At 41.9% G+C, this 17084-nt stretch overlaps 1 protein-coding gene across 2 annotated transcripts in view; it reads left to right on the forward strand.

Annotated features, from left to right (window-relative positions):
* hay (ATP-dependent DNA helicase hay) overlaps positions 1-16955 on the forward strand; it is a 37194-nt gene extending 20239 nt beyond the window's left edge. For both annotated transcript variants that reach the window (XM_068379081.1, XM_068379082.1), the window contains exon 3: positions 14063-16955. In XM_068379081.1, the coding sequence (XP_068235182.1) occupies positions 14063-16297 (2235 nt within the window). In that variant the 3' untranslated portion in view covers positions 16298-16955. The remainder of the gene's footprint in view (positions 1-14062) is intronic.
* The last annotated feature ends 129 nt before the right edge of the window (positions 16956-17084 follow it).

Consider the following 17084-nt stretch of genomic DNA (forward strand, 5'->3'; position numbering starts at 1 on the left):
GAGGACTCCAACAGGGATAATATCCAAGTGAGGAAAAAAAATAAGGAAACTACAAGAGAAGTAATTAACAATTAAAATATAATATTTTAAGAACAGTAAAATCACTAAAATAAATCTTTCATATATAAATTATAAAAACTTTTAAAAAAACAAGAGGAAGAGAAATAAGATTGAATAGTGAGTCCTCAAGCAAGAGAACTCTATTACAAGACAGTGAAAGACCATGGTACAGAGGCTATGGCACTATCCAAGACCAGAAAACAATGGTTTAATTTTGCAGTGTCTTTCTACTAGAAGAGCTGCTTACCATAGCTAAGTAGTCTCTTCTATCCTTACCAAGAGGAAAGTAACCACTGAGCAATTATATTGCAGTAGTTAGCCCCTTGAGCGAGGAAGAATTGTTTGGCTATCTCAGTGTCGTCAGGTGTATAAGGACACAGGAGAATATGTTAAGAATAGGCCAGACTATTTGGTGTATATTTAGGCAAAAGAAAAATGAAACGTAACCAGAGAGAAGGATCCAATGTAGTACTGTGTGGCCAGTCAGAGTACCCAATAACTCTCTAGTGATAGCATCAATGGTTGGCTGGGGTCCTGGCCAACCTATGAAGTTGTTGCTCACACCAAGTGAGTTCGACGGCTGGAAGATCGCTTGCGGCCAACCCAGAGCTCGACTTCGGTCTTGTTCCTCTACGCTGATGGTGACACACGCCCTCATTCTGCGATGACAGTCGGCGAAGGGAGTGCAAAGTCTGAAGCTTGTACCTGCGCCTGTCGGGGGACACTGGTCACGTTCACAGACTGAGTTTCCAACAAAATGGTTTTCTTCTTGCAGATTAAGTTTTCACCAGAGTAGTTTTCTTCAGCGGCCACGACGCCGCACTCCCTCGTTCGGCTAATGCAGGCGACAAAGGGAGTGCAAAGTCTGAAGCATGTTCCTGTGCCTCTCAGGTGACACCTTTCCCATTCACGGGTTAGGTTTTCTCCCGAATGGTTTTCTTCAGCCCTAACGACGTCACACTTCATCGTTCGGCTACTTCAGCCGGCATAAGGAATGCAAAGTTGGAAGCATGTGCTTGCGCCTCTTGGGAGTCACCTTTCCCCTTCGTGGGTTTGGATTTCTACCAAGTAGTTTTCTTCAGCGCTGACGACGACGCACTTCCTTGTTCTGCGATGGCAGCTGGGGGAGGGAGTGCAAAGTCTGATGCTTGTTCCTGTTCTTGTGGTGGAAGTTGCTGCTCCTGCCCCGTCGCAGCCTTCATCGCCTATGCCTGTGGCAATTCATGATCATTGTGCAGAGGACAGCGCTCTCCCTCGTTCTGAGCTTGCTTGGCCGGTGGAGGAAGGGCAAAGTCTGAAGATTGCTCCTGCTACTTATAGTAGTCTAGCCACATTAGATTGAGAGAGGTTTATGGACTCTTCTATACGTTTATCTAATCCCTCAGAGTGTGGCTTTTTGGTGCATGAGGATGATGTTGGTTTCACCCCCTGTGAGTTTGACTTGCTTTAACGATCACTTTTTGAGTTTCAAAGCGAGTCTCCTCATCTAGACAGCACATGCTATACTCTTTGTCCAGAACAAGAGCTAATTGCTACCTCATCAGCACTAGCACTCACGTCAGCGGTAGCACACAGGTGTGCGCTACTTTGATATGCTCTGGACAGCAGCAGCACACAGAACTTTATCCTGCAGGTCGCGCTACTTTGGTAGTGCTTACCACGACATGCAGTCGAGGGAGTTTAGCACGCACTCTCCTCTTGGAACCTAACCCAGCACTCGCCAACGGTAGGAGGGGCACAGCACACTTGTTGGCCTTGGTGCTTAATATCTCATTCACCACTCAGATATTGTTGTTTTCACACAAATACAGTGGGAATGGATTCTCGATGCATACATCTTATTAGAAATTTATGTGGGCTTCATCTCTCGACACGACGACAAGAGGTCATGCAGATGTTTAAAGGGCCTGTGCGTGCTGATGTGCAAGCTTCTTCATCGGCTCACCGGCTCTTGTCAGCATTCATGAACGTTCGTCATACCACTACTACTACTACTGGAAGGCTGACGTGCCGTGAGCGTTAGCGATCAGTCGCCTCCTCTGCTTCCAGTCTCTGATATTTTTTAGTCACTTGTTTTGGTATAGGATTACTTTACAAGTTGATTTCTTTGTTCCATCACTACATACAAACAAACTATATTTATAGGTGTATTACTATTGGCGAAATTGAAAGACGATCCATTAGATTTTTAGCAAGGTATAGGATTACTTTACAAGTTGATTTCTTCTTTGTTCCATCACTACATACAAACAAACTATATTTATAGGTGTATTACTTTCGGTGAAGTTGAAAGACGATCCATTAGATTTTTAGCAAGGGTTAAGCACCTGCTTGCTAGTTAGCATGGGGGTGGGGGTTAGTAACTACCGCTCTCACTCACACATTTGGGCTCTGAGACCCACTTTGCTTTTGGTTCGGGTGGAGATCATTTATTACCTCTCTTCCCTTCACCAATTATTGACTTGCCATTATTAATCTTTATTTTTGCATTTTCTTTACAGTGTATTTGTGTGCGTGTGTCTTCTTGCTACCGGTGTGCGGACCTGCCCAGGACCTGAGGGCTGTTCTTGCAGGACTTTTATGTCCTCTAGCGTTACTGATCCTCACTGGTTATGTCCCGTTTTTAGAGGGCAAAGGTATAATAGTGATAACACTTGCCCTGAATGCTGGGAGTGGTCTGCCTCCCAGTGGTAAAGGTTTGGGCGCCGACGGGAGAAGGAAGCTAAAAGGGGTTCGTTGCCTTCGGGGTCTTCCATGAAGTTGAAGAAATCCAAAGCTGCTGCTTCTGCTCCCCGACCTTCCTCTGAAGCTCTTGTTTTTCCGGTTTCCTCCAGGGACCCATCTAATAGTAGCGCAGCCCCATTATCACCAGGACAACCTTGGTTCTCGAGAGACGGTGCTTCTTCCCCCTAGTGAAGGGGCCCTGCTTCTCCCCCCAGGGGAGTAGTTACTCTTTTCTGAATTTTTAAAGGTGTGGCCCTCCTTCGAAGAAGGCGCTTTTGCAACTCCTTCAGCTGGGTGCTGAGTAGTGATTGTTTCCCGGGACCCTGAGATCCTGGGATCTCGATGCTTTTTTGTCTGGGAAAATTTGCCGGATTTTATTTTTATTTCCGGGAAATCCTGGTTTCTTTTGAAATATGTGCAAATGAAGAAATAATACATCTTCTATAATTAGCAGCTATTGTCGTACGAGTGAACCTATTACCTAACACTGTTATAAATGATTTAAAAGCATTGCTATCATCTTTATAATGAAATGTTTGCTTTATCCAAATCTGAAGCCTTGACGAGGATGTGGGGCTTAGGGATTAACAGCTGGGCTCTGATGAACAGTGGGAACTTTTCCTCCTGGACCTTGGTGCCCAGTTGTCTATCTAACTAAATTAGTCAGCACTTTCTCTTTTCCTTTTGGTTACTTCTTTTATTCTCCCATCTCTTCCTCTTGGGCGTGAACTTTTTGACTACTTTGGCTTGTTTGATTATAGTTTCACTGCTGCTTTGGATTTGGCACAGTATGGGATGTATAACATGCCATCTCAACCTGTACAAATTTAGACTCGTCACCCTCTGTTAGACCCCATTGGGTGCAGACTTAGTCTGTTAAGAGTTGGGCTCTAGTGATCCAGTTTTAAGTCACCCATATTTGTGGGTAATGGGTGACACCAGGCATTGGAGTTGTCGGTGGGAGGGGCTAACTACCCCCACTGACCAGTGTACGCCCAATAGAGGACTGGTCCCGGCTGAAGCCTCTTCTCGTGTTGGGCCACATGGGATAGGAAGACTGACATCCTCCGATAAGAGGTGGATAACCCGACTTGCTTTTTCTTTATTAACCAACCCCTCTGTTGACGACCTGGAAACTGAAAAGAACCATTCTATCAATGCTCAAAGACAAAGTAATTTGGGTAACATAGGTAAACTGCAAATCCTTCATGTCACCCAAATTCCAATAGAAATTAATTACGATGTCCTGTATAAAGCATTTCAATCTTGTGGTAATATAAAAGATATTTGAATGAGACTTGAAAATGACAAATGGGATTGAGGGATATCATTTGATAATCATGATGAAGCATTTAATGCAATCAGTGACATTATGAATATTAAAATCAATAATTTGATTATCAAGGGTGCTCTTTGTGATGGGGTACCTAAGGATCTAGATATATACAAAACTACAGATTGGATTGACAGAGATATAGGGGTGGTTATGATTTCCCTGAAAAAAACAAAACCACTGAAGGGGCTCACTGCTCAGTCAAAAGGGAGTACTGGAAATTATTTTGAAATATGGAAATTTCTTCAAAAGAAAGTAGGTAGCATTGCACCGGGATATTATCTCGTTTTGGAAAGAACAGTTTCCTCATAAGTGCCAATTCAGAAACACAATTTAAAGACGGGGAATGATGACATAAAATTGGATGTGAAACCCCATCTAAACTTCAGTTATGGATGGAGAGTAGTTTTCAGTAGAGATTAGTATGATTTTACGGAGGAGGAGATACTGGCCATGTGTCCTTTAACTGTATGGAAAGTGTATAAAGTCCCTGGAGAATTAATGATTATCCTTACTTTCCAGGATGCTGATATGCTTCCACATTTACTTAGAAAAAGAATGCATTAAAGTTTGAACGTTTAAGCAGAAGCCACTGCAATGTTTTAATTGCTTTAGATATGGACATCCTTCTTAAGTTTACAAGAATGAAAAAAATGTGTAGTACTTGCTCCAATATTTACCATAGAGAATGTAAACTAGAGGCCAATTATTTAAACTCCAATTTGTATCATAGATCTACTGATAAGAGCTGCCAGCAATATAATTTAGACCCACACTTAAGAAGCCTACAGAAAATATTGTTAAACAAAAAACTGTCAATGGGAAGACGTCATCCAAGATGTCTTCCAGAAAATAACCGTAGCTTTCTCCATTTTGCAATGGAATTGTCAGAGTTTAAGGGCCAAATATGAAGAACTTAATCTCCTCATTCATGAGCACTCCCCTGTAGTTCTATGTGTACGGGAGAGCAAGCTTGATGCTGATACTCCATGTCCTCAAGAGTATGTTAGCTGCAGGACACCGTATGATCAACAAACAGGGAGCCATGTCGGAAGTCTTACATACGTTCGCTGAGATGTTCCCCAAATATCTTTACCCATTTGTACCTCTCTGCAGGCAGTGATTGTACAAATTGATGTAGGAGGAAATACCCAATTTGCTCTCTTTATTTGCCTCCTAATGACAACATCTCGTATAATGATTTAGTAGATGTAATTCAACAACTCCCTGAACCTTTTCTCTTGTTGGGGGATTTTAATACTAGACATCTTTTATTGCGTGATGTTTTAGCAAACACAAGGGGCAACATTATATCATCAATTGTGGAAGAGGAAGATGTGGTACTACTTAATACAGGGTTGTGCATTGACCTATCAATCGCAAGCTGTAATTGCCTTCTCAATTTTGATTGGAGAACATTAGATGATTGGCTTACTAGTGATCATACACCAATCATTTTAAACACCAGCAACGGTCCACCTTTACAGGGATCGCCACGATGGAGTCTTGACAAGGCGGACTGGGATAGATTTCATGAGCTAAGCGAAATTGAAGGGAATGTAGAACAGTTTGAGAATATTGATGATGCCATAGAGCAGGGGTCAATTCAATACCCAAAACAACAGGGTTATTCAAACGACGACAAGTCCCTGGTAGTCTTCAGAACTAACTGCCCTGCACAGTGCCACAATAAGGTCTTTTAACTCTATTGCGCAGACGCCGTACCAAGGAGAATTTAATTATATACAAGAAATGGTTCTTTTGTGCCATGAAAGAAGCTAGGCGCCAGTCTTTGGTGTCTGTTTCCTCCATTAACAGTAGGACGCCACCATCTTCCAGTGTGCAGGAAAGTAAAAAAGATAGCAGGCAAATTCACCTCAAACCCATCACTAGTGTTGAAGGTTAATGGACAGTATATGACTGGAGCAACTGAGGTTAGCAATGCCCTGGCTGATCATTTCTCAAATGTATTATACAAGTGGGAAGCAGCTCCTGGTCACCAGTATAGGAGCATTGAAGAAAATAAAATTTTTAATTTTTTTTACAGGAAGGGAAGAGTCATACAATTCTCCTTTTACTGAAAGAGAATTTGATTGCGCACTTGTTACATGTAATGTTACAGGCCCTTGACCTGATGGAATTCCATATGCAATGATTAAACATGTACCTGTTGATACCAAGTTGTTTATTTTAAGCATTATTAGCAGAATATGGCATGATCATAGTTATCCATGTTTTTTGGAACTAGCCATTATTTTAGCCTTTTTAAAACCAGGTAAGGATAAGTTTTTAGCTGCAAACTGTTGACCAATTGCATTGACATCTTGTTTATGTAAGATCAAGGAGAAGATGGTCAATGCAAGACTGATATGGTATCTGGAAAAGATGGGTACTTTATCACTTATCGATTGAGGATTTAGAAAAATGCACTCAATGACTGATGTGTCGATACGACTTGAATCTTCTATTTGTGAAGCCTTTGCTTCAAAAACAGCGCCATATAACAGTCTTTTTTTTTTTTTATCTTAAAAAAGCATATGATATTGCATGGAGATAGGGTATACTTGAAACCATTCATAATTTGGGACTACGAGGAGAGCTATCATTGTTCATTCAATCATTTATTTCACATAGATTTTTGTTAAGTGAGAGTAGGGGTAACTATTGGTGAGAAAATTCCAGGAAGGAGTTCCTCTGGGTAGTATGCTAAGTGTAACCCTATTTGCACCAGCAATTAATGGGATATCCTCTCTCATTCCTCAAGATATTCTCCCAACACTATTGGTAGATGATCTTTCCATATCATTTGTTGGAGCTAGATTGGCGATGGTTGAGAGAAAACTACAACTCGCAATTGAGAAAATTATTTAGTGGGCTGATATGAATGGGTTTAAGTATTTGATAAGCAAAACTACTGTTGTCCACTTCTGTCGTATTCGGGGAGTACATCCAGACCCTGATATGTACATCAAAGGTCAATGGATCCCATGTGCAAGTGAAGCTAGGTTTTTAGGCTTGATTTTTTATTTCGTCCCCCTGAAAAGGAAGAGAGGAGTCCAGGACGAAAAACCTTCAACCAGGGTTAAACTGGCCCCTACCAGACCTTTTAAGAAGTCCAGACCTGCTGATTCATCCCCTCCTCACCCTTCTAGGTCTCGCTTGTCACCTTCATCAGAGGCCCCTATTCAGGTAGAGTCCCTGTCAGGTTCTCTTTGATCTTCCCCTAGCCAGGAAGCCCCGTGCAATGGGAGAGCAACAGTATCAGAACCCAAGGAGGAATCCAGCCTTCCCCTGTCGGACAGCCAGCAGAACGTACTTCCTGCAAAAACTTCTTTTCTGGAGACCTTCCCTCATAGGATGGAACCGAAGGATTCAAGGACAGTTAAGAAATCCTCGTCAAGGATTCCTAGACCTGCAGAGGGGTCAGAACATCCAGCCATCACAATGACCATAACCCACCCCGAGATTCAGTCGCGTGGGTGGATGACGACCTTCCCATTAGTCCTAACAAAGTGGAGCAGAGTGAGTCGGAACATGCCTACTGGCAGGTTCTGGCATGCATCAGGTCCCTCAATGGATTGGCAGATCCAGCGTTGCCTCCACAAGAGGGCAAAGACTCAGTCCTTGACTGTGTCTGGCATTCAGAAGCCCTTAAAGTCCACTGCATTTTTGCCCTGATCTCAGAGCTGAAGAGTGCTAGGCGGAACAGCTCACCAACTTCTCTGAGACACTTCGCTCAGGCTTGTCCTCGAAACTCCTCCCACCTCCGAATTTCCTGCTGAGGATGTATTGTGAGGTCCTTGACGAGCCTCTCCCAGCTCTTCCTCTACCCCATTCCGTAGAGGAATTGACGAAGGGAATTTTTCTGTCTCATAAACCAGGAGAAAGTCGCGAAGTAGGAGGCTTGACCTTTGGCTAAGGTCACTGGGGACCCTGGTGCGGACCAAAGATTTTTCGAAGGAAGGCCCCGGAAGGCAATGGAGACCCTCTTGCTCTCGGGCACTCAGTCTATCGAGTTCCTCTCCCACCAAGTTGTAAACTTGTGGCCTAACATCATCTTGCGGCGGAGGGACTTGGTAGTTGAGCATTTCCATCATCAGGTCCCCCATGTCTAGGTCTCGAGGCTCTGGAATTCCTTTTTGGAGGGTTCCTCTTTGTTCAAGCCAGGAGATGTGGAGCAGGCAACAGAGAGATGAAGGAAGTCACTCCAGGACTCTCCTCCATAGAGCCCTAACATCCAGGACCCATAAACCACAAGCTCTCTCTCAGACCAGTCAGACGAAACCTTCAAATAGGACGATGACCAAGGAAAAGAAGGTGTCTACGAAGCCCTTTCCTGCCAAATTCGGGAAAGGCACCCAGTCCTCATGTGGAGGGGGTATCCTAGAGGAGGCGGTCGCGGCCGTCGACACTAGGGGAGGCGATCCCCCTGCTAGTCCATCAGTAGGGGGAAGCCTTCAGCACTGTTGGACAAGGTGGATGCAGCACGTGGCCGAACCCTGAACGGTCTCTGTGATCCGGACAGGGTATCGCGTCCTATTCACGCCATCTCTCTCTCTCTCCACGGATCAAGAATCCAGTATCAATAAGCTCCTTTGCGATCCGCAAAGGGGTAGGCCCTTCCTGCCAAAGTTCAGACCATGTTGGAGAAGGGCTCTTTCCAGGAGGTCCTCGACGACTCCCCAGGCTTCTTCCGTCAACTCTTTCTTGTGAAAAAGGCATCTGGAGGCTGGAGACCATTCATCGACCTCTCGGCTCTGAACAAGTTTGTCAAACAGACTTCGTTCAGAATGGTGACCGCAGACATGGTCAGACAAGGGGTAAGACCACAGGACTTCATGTGCACACTGGACCTAAAAGATGCATACTTCCAGATCCCAATCCATCCGTCTTCAAGGAAGTACCTCAGATTCAGTCTAGATGACAAGAAATACCAGTTCAAGGTGCTGTGCTTTGGTCTTTCCACAGCACCTCGGGTCTTCTCAAGAGTCTTCGCCCTCGTGTCATCTTGGACTCACAGGATCAGCATCCGTTTCCTCCGTTATCTGGATGACTGGCTGATTCTAACAGACTCGGTGGCAATTCTTCTTCAGCCCCGAGCCAAGCTTCTGAGGCTTTGTCAAGATCTGGGGATCATGGTAAACCTCCAGAAGTCACACCTGCTTCCCTCTCAACAACTGGCATATACAGTATTAGAATGATAATAGACACCAACCTTCACAAAGCCTTTCCATTAGATGACAGGGTAGTGTGGCTGAGGAACGTTGCCAGAACTTTCCTCAGACGAGAAGATCTCCCTGCCCAGAGGTGGTTATGTCTCCTCGGTCACAACACATCAACCTCTTGGAGATCGGGCCCCCTTCCTTGCCCTTCAACAGTTCCATCAGTTCCTGGCAGGCCACTGAATGGTGGTGATGAGCGACAAGACCACAGTGGTGGCTTACATTAACATGCAAGGCGGTCCTTTTTTGCAGCTACTATCCCATCTTGCAGTAGAAATAATGAGATGGGCAGAAGTTCATTTGGTAACACTATGAGCTTGCTTCATTCCCGGCAAAAGGAATGTGCTCGTGGACAACCTGAGCAGAGCGACTCAGATAGTGGGTTCTGAATGGGCTTTGGATTATCTAGTAGCCAACAAAGTCCTGACTTTGTGGGGTTTTCCAAATGTTAATGTTTGCAACGGCCCTGAACTTAAGGCTCTCATTGTACTGCTCCCCAGTCTCGGACCCCAAGGCGCTCTGGCAAGATGCATTCCAGCAACGTTGGGACAACATTGACGTTTAAGCATTTCCCCCGTTCTACCTGATGCGAAAGGTACTCAACAAGAGCAGAACATCAGTCGATCTCTCAATGACCCTCATAGCTCTCCTATGGCATCATTTAGAATGGTTCCCAGACCTTCTGCAACACCTCACTGTGCTTCCAGGAGAACTTCCTCCATGACACGATCTACTCAGACAACCACACGCCAACATCTTCCACAAAGCATTAGCTTTGCTTCAACTTCACATGTGTAGACTATCCAGCATCCCTCTCTGAGGTTTTTCGCAACAAATTGCAAAAAGAATGCCTGGACACCTGCGAAAGTCATCAACAGCAGTCTACCAGGCTAAGTGGAATGTCTTTGGTGGTTGGTGTCATGGAAGGGGTATCTCTCCATTCAAAGCCACTATTCCAGCAATAGCGGAGTTCTTCGTATATTTGCGAGAGGAAATGCTCCTTTCAGTTTCGGCAGTAAAAGCTTATCGCTCAGCCTTGAGCTTTGCCTTTAGACTGAAAGGAGTAGACATTTCCTCTTCGCTTGAACTTTCATTCCTAATGCAGAGTTACAAACTTACCTTTCCTCAGTCCGAAGTGGGACCTCTTCTTTGGAAAGTGGTTCAGGTGCTTCGGTTCCTTAAGGGGCCACCCTATGAACCATTATACCAGGCATTGGCCTCGGCCAAGAGAGTCGGCGAACTTCATGGTCTCTCGTACGACATCGCTTATTCAAGGGGATAAGGAGAGTTAAGCTTCAGCTTCATTCCGGAGTCTGTAGCTAAGACTCAGAATCCGGGAATAGTGGATCCTAGATTCGACTCCTTCTTGATTTTGAGTCTTCATTCTGAAACCGACGACCCAGATCATCTGTTACTATGCCCAGTAAGGTGTTTGAGGCACTACCTTAAAAGAACAGCAGCAGCTCGTCCTCGGATGCCTTCGCTTTTCATCAGCACGGGGAGGACCAAGAGAAGGGTCAATATGAACACGATTTCAGTGTGGATTAGGGAGGTCATTGAACAAGCTCTGAATCCGAACCCTCCTGCTTGAGGTTGACCCAGAGCTCATGGCGTTAGGGGCATCGCTACATCTCTGGCCTTCAGACGTAACTACTCTGTGGCGCAAGTTCTACAAGTGGGTGCATGGAAACGACAGACAATGTTTACCGCCCACTACCTACAAGACGTGACCCACAGGAGACTAGATACATTCTTTCTTGGTCCTATAGTGGCTGCTCAACAGCTGGTTTAGCACCTCAAGCTCTTTATTGGACAAGTAGCAGAGGGTTGAGGGCATTAGTTACCTGGGTTTTAGTCTGAATGAATGTAAAGAAATTAATGGATCTTTTCTTTTCTTCATCCTCCCCTCTCTTGGGGAAATCAGCATCCAGGGTTCTCTGCATAGCTGACCTCAAACTGCTGCAGGTAAACCATTGCTCCCTTGTGTATCTTAGCATTGTGTCAATACTGTTGTGTCTCCATACCCTGGCAAGGTAGTATTGGGTATGTCTTGGTATCTTCAGATGATTCTGTACCTTGACAGTCACATTGCTAGTATCTTCCACACAAACAGTTTGCGTAGGCTGCAGACATTGCATAGCAAGGTTAGTGAGGTGTTAGGGTTTCCTTCTTTTTGTGCCTCACACACATAAAAGAGGAATCCAGGGGAAAGCTAAAAGCCAGAATGGCAGGGATGTCCACCATCCTAAGGGCAAGTCATGCCCATATAAATAGCGTAGGTTTGTATTCTAGTTACGGAACAAATGACAAATTTGGAAACAATTTGTATTTTTTCTGATGATACAAACCTTTAACTATCTATACAAACTTGCCTGCCAACCCAGCCGCCTTGAAGTCCTACCATTAAGCAAAGTGAAATATAATCATCAGTGTGTAAGCAAGAGGGGGTAGTGTCTAACCCCCCCTCTCGCTAACTAGCGGTATGGGTGGTTAACCCTCGTTAATTTTCTAATAGCTCGTCCTTTCAGCTTCGCCAAAAGTAATACCCATATAAATAGCTAAAGGTTTGTATCGTTAGGTAGGAAAAATACAAATTGTTTCCAAATTTGTTTTATTGGCAATTACCGTCACCCTTCTAAAGGGTAAGCTAACCCTTATAGATAGCATTTGCTTGTATGTAGTGATGGAACAAATGACCAATTTGGAAGTAATTTGTATTTTTCTTAATGATACAAACATGTAGCTAAATATACAGATTGCCCCTCCAGTACCAGTCCCTCCTTGAAGTGTTACCTCCAAGCAAAGTGAGCCTCACAGCCTAGGTGTATGAGTGAGAGGGGTAGCTACTACCCCTCCCACACCCTGCTAACTAGTAGGCGGGTGGTTAACCCTTGCTAAAAATATAATGGCTCATCTTTCAGCTTTGTCAAAAGTAATACCCATGTAATTAGCTATAGGTTTTTATTGTTACGAAAAAAAACAAATTACCTCCAAATCTGTCATTTTGAGCATTGGGGACCTCTTGTCTGGTGTGTCCTGCTGTCTTTTTAAGCCTAAGGTGAGATATGCTACACAATCGTGGTCCAGGGTTGTGACTCCATTATTACATCATTCTTCAGACCATATTGTTGCTAGTAATGGTTCCCAGATAAGTGGGTGGAATTTTGCATTTCTTTAAGGTTGACTTGGCTTGTTCTTTATATCCATTTTTAGGGTCACCAAGTCATAGCTGTATTTTAGTTGTCTATATAAGATTTGTTTTGGAAATCATTCTTCAGACCAAACCACCGTACCTGGCGTTTGATGACCATAGCTTCTAAGCTTGTGCATTCTGTTTGTTCTAGAATCTGTGTATGGAATCCAATCTATCCTTTGGAGGTCCATAATTTTCTGCAAACAGAAAGTATAGAAATATTTGTTGCTTGAGATGGCATCAATATTAAGTCTAGGGCTGTGTACCTTGCTAAGCCTAAAGAACTAGTGCAGACTTGAATATCAAAATTAATCATTGTTGTCAATTTTCTTTACATTCGTGTTCGGCATACGAGATATAGTCTCATAATCTGGCTATCAATCAAGATGATTGCCTGTTTACCCACCTATTCAGCCAAGGCACCTGACAGTTGAAATCCTATCTTATGTCTAATCAAACGCTTCAATCTGAGTAAAGCACTTCAAATCTTGAAGGAGCATTGTGCATCATGACATGAAGGGTTTGCTGTATGGGGTTATTACATGGGTTGGTATAATTTCTTATGACTTCATTAAACTTCTTCCTTTTGCCATTTGGACATAATTTACTTCTGCTGTACTCATGATGAAAGGAGAATGCAGTACATGGAACTTATATATTCATACAGTACTGATTAGGTTGAGTTTATTTTTTTATTTTAAGACAATTTCATCTATCCTAGACCTAAAAGCAGTCTATTGTGACTGATGACAAATTTGTGTTCCCCAATAGATGAAGCTAGTTTTCAGATGATCACATCCAGTCGTTTAGACTTTGCATACCTCACCACACCACAAACGCCTTTCAGTTTACAATTAAAGGGCGTACTACTCAATCCAACTTTTTTTTTTTCTCAGTCCAATGCATGGTGATCTAGTTGGGGTCTTTTCGAGTGTCTGAGAACTCGGCCTAAGAAATAATAATAGAAAAGAACAAAAATTTAATGGTGAAGCAAAAGTTTAAAGCTACAAGCCTCTTTAGTAATTGCTGTAAAAAAAAACTGTTGGCTAATCAGCAGTTTTGTGGTAAAGTTTGGTATCATAACCCACTTACCCATCTCCAGTCTGTTAAAGCTGGTAGCCAGTAGAGCGCAAACCAAATACAGGAGTTGCATCGTATACACTTATCTCTTGTTTCCAGTATGGGTTTTTAGCCCGTGTGAGGTAAAGAGTTTGCTTTTAATTAATATAGAAATTATTTTTGAATTTATTTATAATCATATTGCTCATGTTATACTTATTGACTGATAAGACTTTTCAGACATAACACCTTTGCATGTTATTTTACTTGCAGATCTTTGGATATTGTTTTTAACCGATTACAGTTTTGAAGTGAAGAGTTTTCATAAATTAATATTCAGGCCCTTTTGTGATTTTTCTTTTTGTTTCTTTATCAAAGTACTGTACAGTCCATGATTTGTATCATAAAAAGTATAAAATTGAGTTTCCATCTTCACTGTTCCATGAATTATCCTCACATGGATTCTTTCAGGAGAAAGGAGTGCAGTCAACACCTAAAGATCAGTATGGAGCATTTGACTTCCGTTCACAACTAGAGCTGAGAGATGATTACACTTCAAGACCCTTATGGGTAGCTCCAAATGGTCACATATTCTTAGAGAGCTATTCTCCAGTATACCAGCATGCGAAGGATTTTCTCATCACGATTGCAGAACCAGTCTGTCGTCCAGAATTTATTCATGAGTATAAGCTTACTGCTTACTCATTATATGCTGCCGTTAGTGTTGGCATGCAAACACATGATATCATTGAATATCTCAGAAGGTTGTGCAAGACTTCATTACCACCAGGTATTTGTGACTTTATCCAAAGTTGCACACTGTCATATGGAAAAGTAAAACTCGTTCTTAAAAAGAATCGATACTATGTGGAAAGCGACTTCCCCGAAGTTATTCAAAAACTAGTGAAGCATGCAGCCATACAGGAGTGCATGCTAAGGCCAGATGATGGTGTCTTCAGTTCGGAAAAACAAAAATCCCAAGCAATTATGTTTACAAGCCATCAAGCTCAAATGGCTGGGGGAGGAGGAGATAATCCTGAAGAAGAAGATGCAAATAAAGATAGTAAAGAGGGAACAACTGTAGTACCAGAAGACATAAATGACCTTTATGAGAAATTGGACAAGGCAGATGATGATGAGGACGAAGAAAGAGCATCTCATACAGTCTCATTTGAAGTAAATCAAGATAAAATTGAAAATCTACAGAAAACTTGTATTGGCTTAGACTATCCCCTGCTTGCCGAGTATGATTTCAAGAATGACACAGTCAATGAGTCCATAAAAATAGATTTAAAGCCATCTGCAGTGTTACGCCCTTATCAGGAGAAAAGCCTGAGGAAAATGTTTGGAAATGGTAGAGCAAGATCAGGAATCATTGTACTTCCCTGTGGTGCAGGAAAGAGTTTAGTAGGTGTTACTGCTTGTTGCACAGTCAACAAAAAGGCTTTAGTTTTATGTAATTCAGGAGTGTCTGTGGAACAGTGGAAGCAACAGTTTAAGATGTGGTCAACTGCAACTGATGATATGATATGCAGATTTACATCTGATGCCAAAGACAAGCCATTCAATGCTGGAATTTTAATTACTACATATGCTATGATATCTCATAACCAAAAGCGAGCTTATGAAGCTGAACAGACCATGAACTGGTTGAAAGAACAAGAGTGGGGAATTATGGTGTTGGATGAAGTACATACCATTCCTGCAAAGATGTTTAGGAGGGTACTCACTATTGTTCAGTCTCACTGTAAATTGGGCTTAACTGCAACTCTTGTACGTGAAGATGACAAAATTGCAGATCTCAATTTTCTCATAGGGCCAAAATTATATGAGGCAAATTGGTTAGAACTTCAGAAAGATGGATACATTGCTAAGGTTCAGTGTGCAGAAGTATGGTGTCCTATGACACCAGAATTTTACCGTGAATATTTAAATGGTAAGGTTTCTGATCAGAAAATCAAGCTTTTGTGTGGTATGAATCCCAATAAATTTAGAACTTGTGAGTTTTTGATCAAATATCATGAAAACAGAAATGACAAAATTATTGTGTTTATTGATGAAGTGTATGCACTGGTGCACTATGCTAAAACAATGCAAAAAATGTATATTTGTGGCAAGACAAATCAAAAAGAGAGAATGACTATCATTCAGAATTTCAAATTGAATCCAAAAGTGAACACTATATTCTTCAGTAGAGTGGCTGATACATCATTTGATATTCCAGAAGCAAATGTTCTGATAGAGATTTCCTCACAAGGTGGTTCTCGGCGTCAAGAAGCCCAGAGACTGGGTCGTATTCTTCGAGCTAAGAAAGGTGCAGTTGCCGAGAATTACAATGCCTTTTTCTATGCCCTTCTGTCTCAAGACACCAGGGAAATGGGATACTCTAGGAAAAGACAAAGTTTTCTTATCAATCAAGGTTATGCATATCGTGTTATAACACCAAAGCAGTTAGTGGGAATGAATGAGGAACAGCTCCATTATGGTACTAGAGAAGGTCAGGTTCATCTTCTAGAGTTGATTCTTGCAGCTTCAGAGTCAGATATGTATGAGGAAGGAGTGTTGATAGAAAAAGGTGGTAGTTCTCATCGACGTGTTGGTAATATGAGTTCCATGTCTGGCGCAGATGATTCTGTATATGGTGAGAAAAGGAAAGGTGGGAAAAAAGAGCATTTGCATTACCTTTTCAAGAAGTTTAGGTCTTAGTCATTCTGAAAAGTTTAGGATTTTGCTTATGATCTGGTGGCTGAAGGGGAACACTACATTTTTTCTTGTTAGTTGCTGACTTTGTACAACCCAAATAATACTGCATATAAAGTATTTAATTACTGTTAAAAGGATTTGGTTATATCTTGTATTGACTTAGGAAAACAATATATTTACTTTGTGTCAAAAAGCACTTTCAATGTAAAGTACAGTTCAGTATTTGACAGTGTAATGAATTTTCTAAACTCATATTGGTAATGAAAACTTGATATATGGATAACAATTATATGATGCATTTCTACTTTTATCTGTATTTTCATTAGTAAAAATATGTACAAGAATGTGGTCAGCATTATGACATTAGAATGCAGAAGACTTGAAAAGTTTATGTGAAGTTCATTATACAGTAACCTATTTTACAGAAAAAGTTTTTTGGTATAACTACAGTTCTTTAAAGGTCCTTATATTTGTTGAAAAAAAATTCTTTGGATGACATTGTTAGAATTGTCAAGTAAGTCACTCTCCTTTATGTATGGAAAGTATTTGTTATGATTTTTTATTATTTCTACTTTGTAAACCTACAGTATATACTGTATATACTCCATGTACTGTATTACTGTAATATATATTTAAAAATATTATAAATTATATTTTATAATTTTTATAATTTCTAATCCTGCATTGCTTAGGTGTGGTTTTCCTCATGTTAGAATTTTTTTTCTTTTTTTACGTAAGTTTTACTGGATCCCTGTCCAGGTTTGCATGTAGGAAAATAGAGAGGTTGACA

This window comes from Palaemon carinicauda, chromosome 8, assembly GCF_036898095.1.
Source record: "Palaemon carinicauda isolate YSFRI2023 chromosome 8, ASM3689809v2, whole genome shotgun sequence".
Classification (NCBI taxonomy): Eukaryota; Metazoa; Arthropoda; class Malacostraca; order Decapoda; family Palaemonidae; genus Palaemon; species Palaemon carinicauda.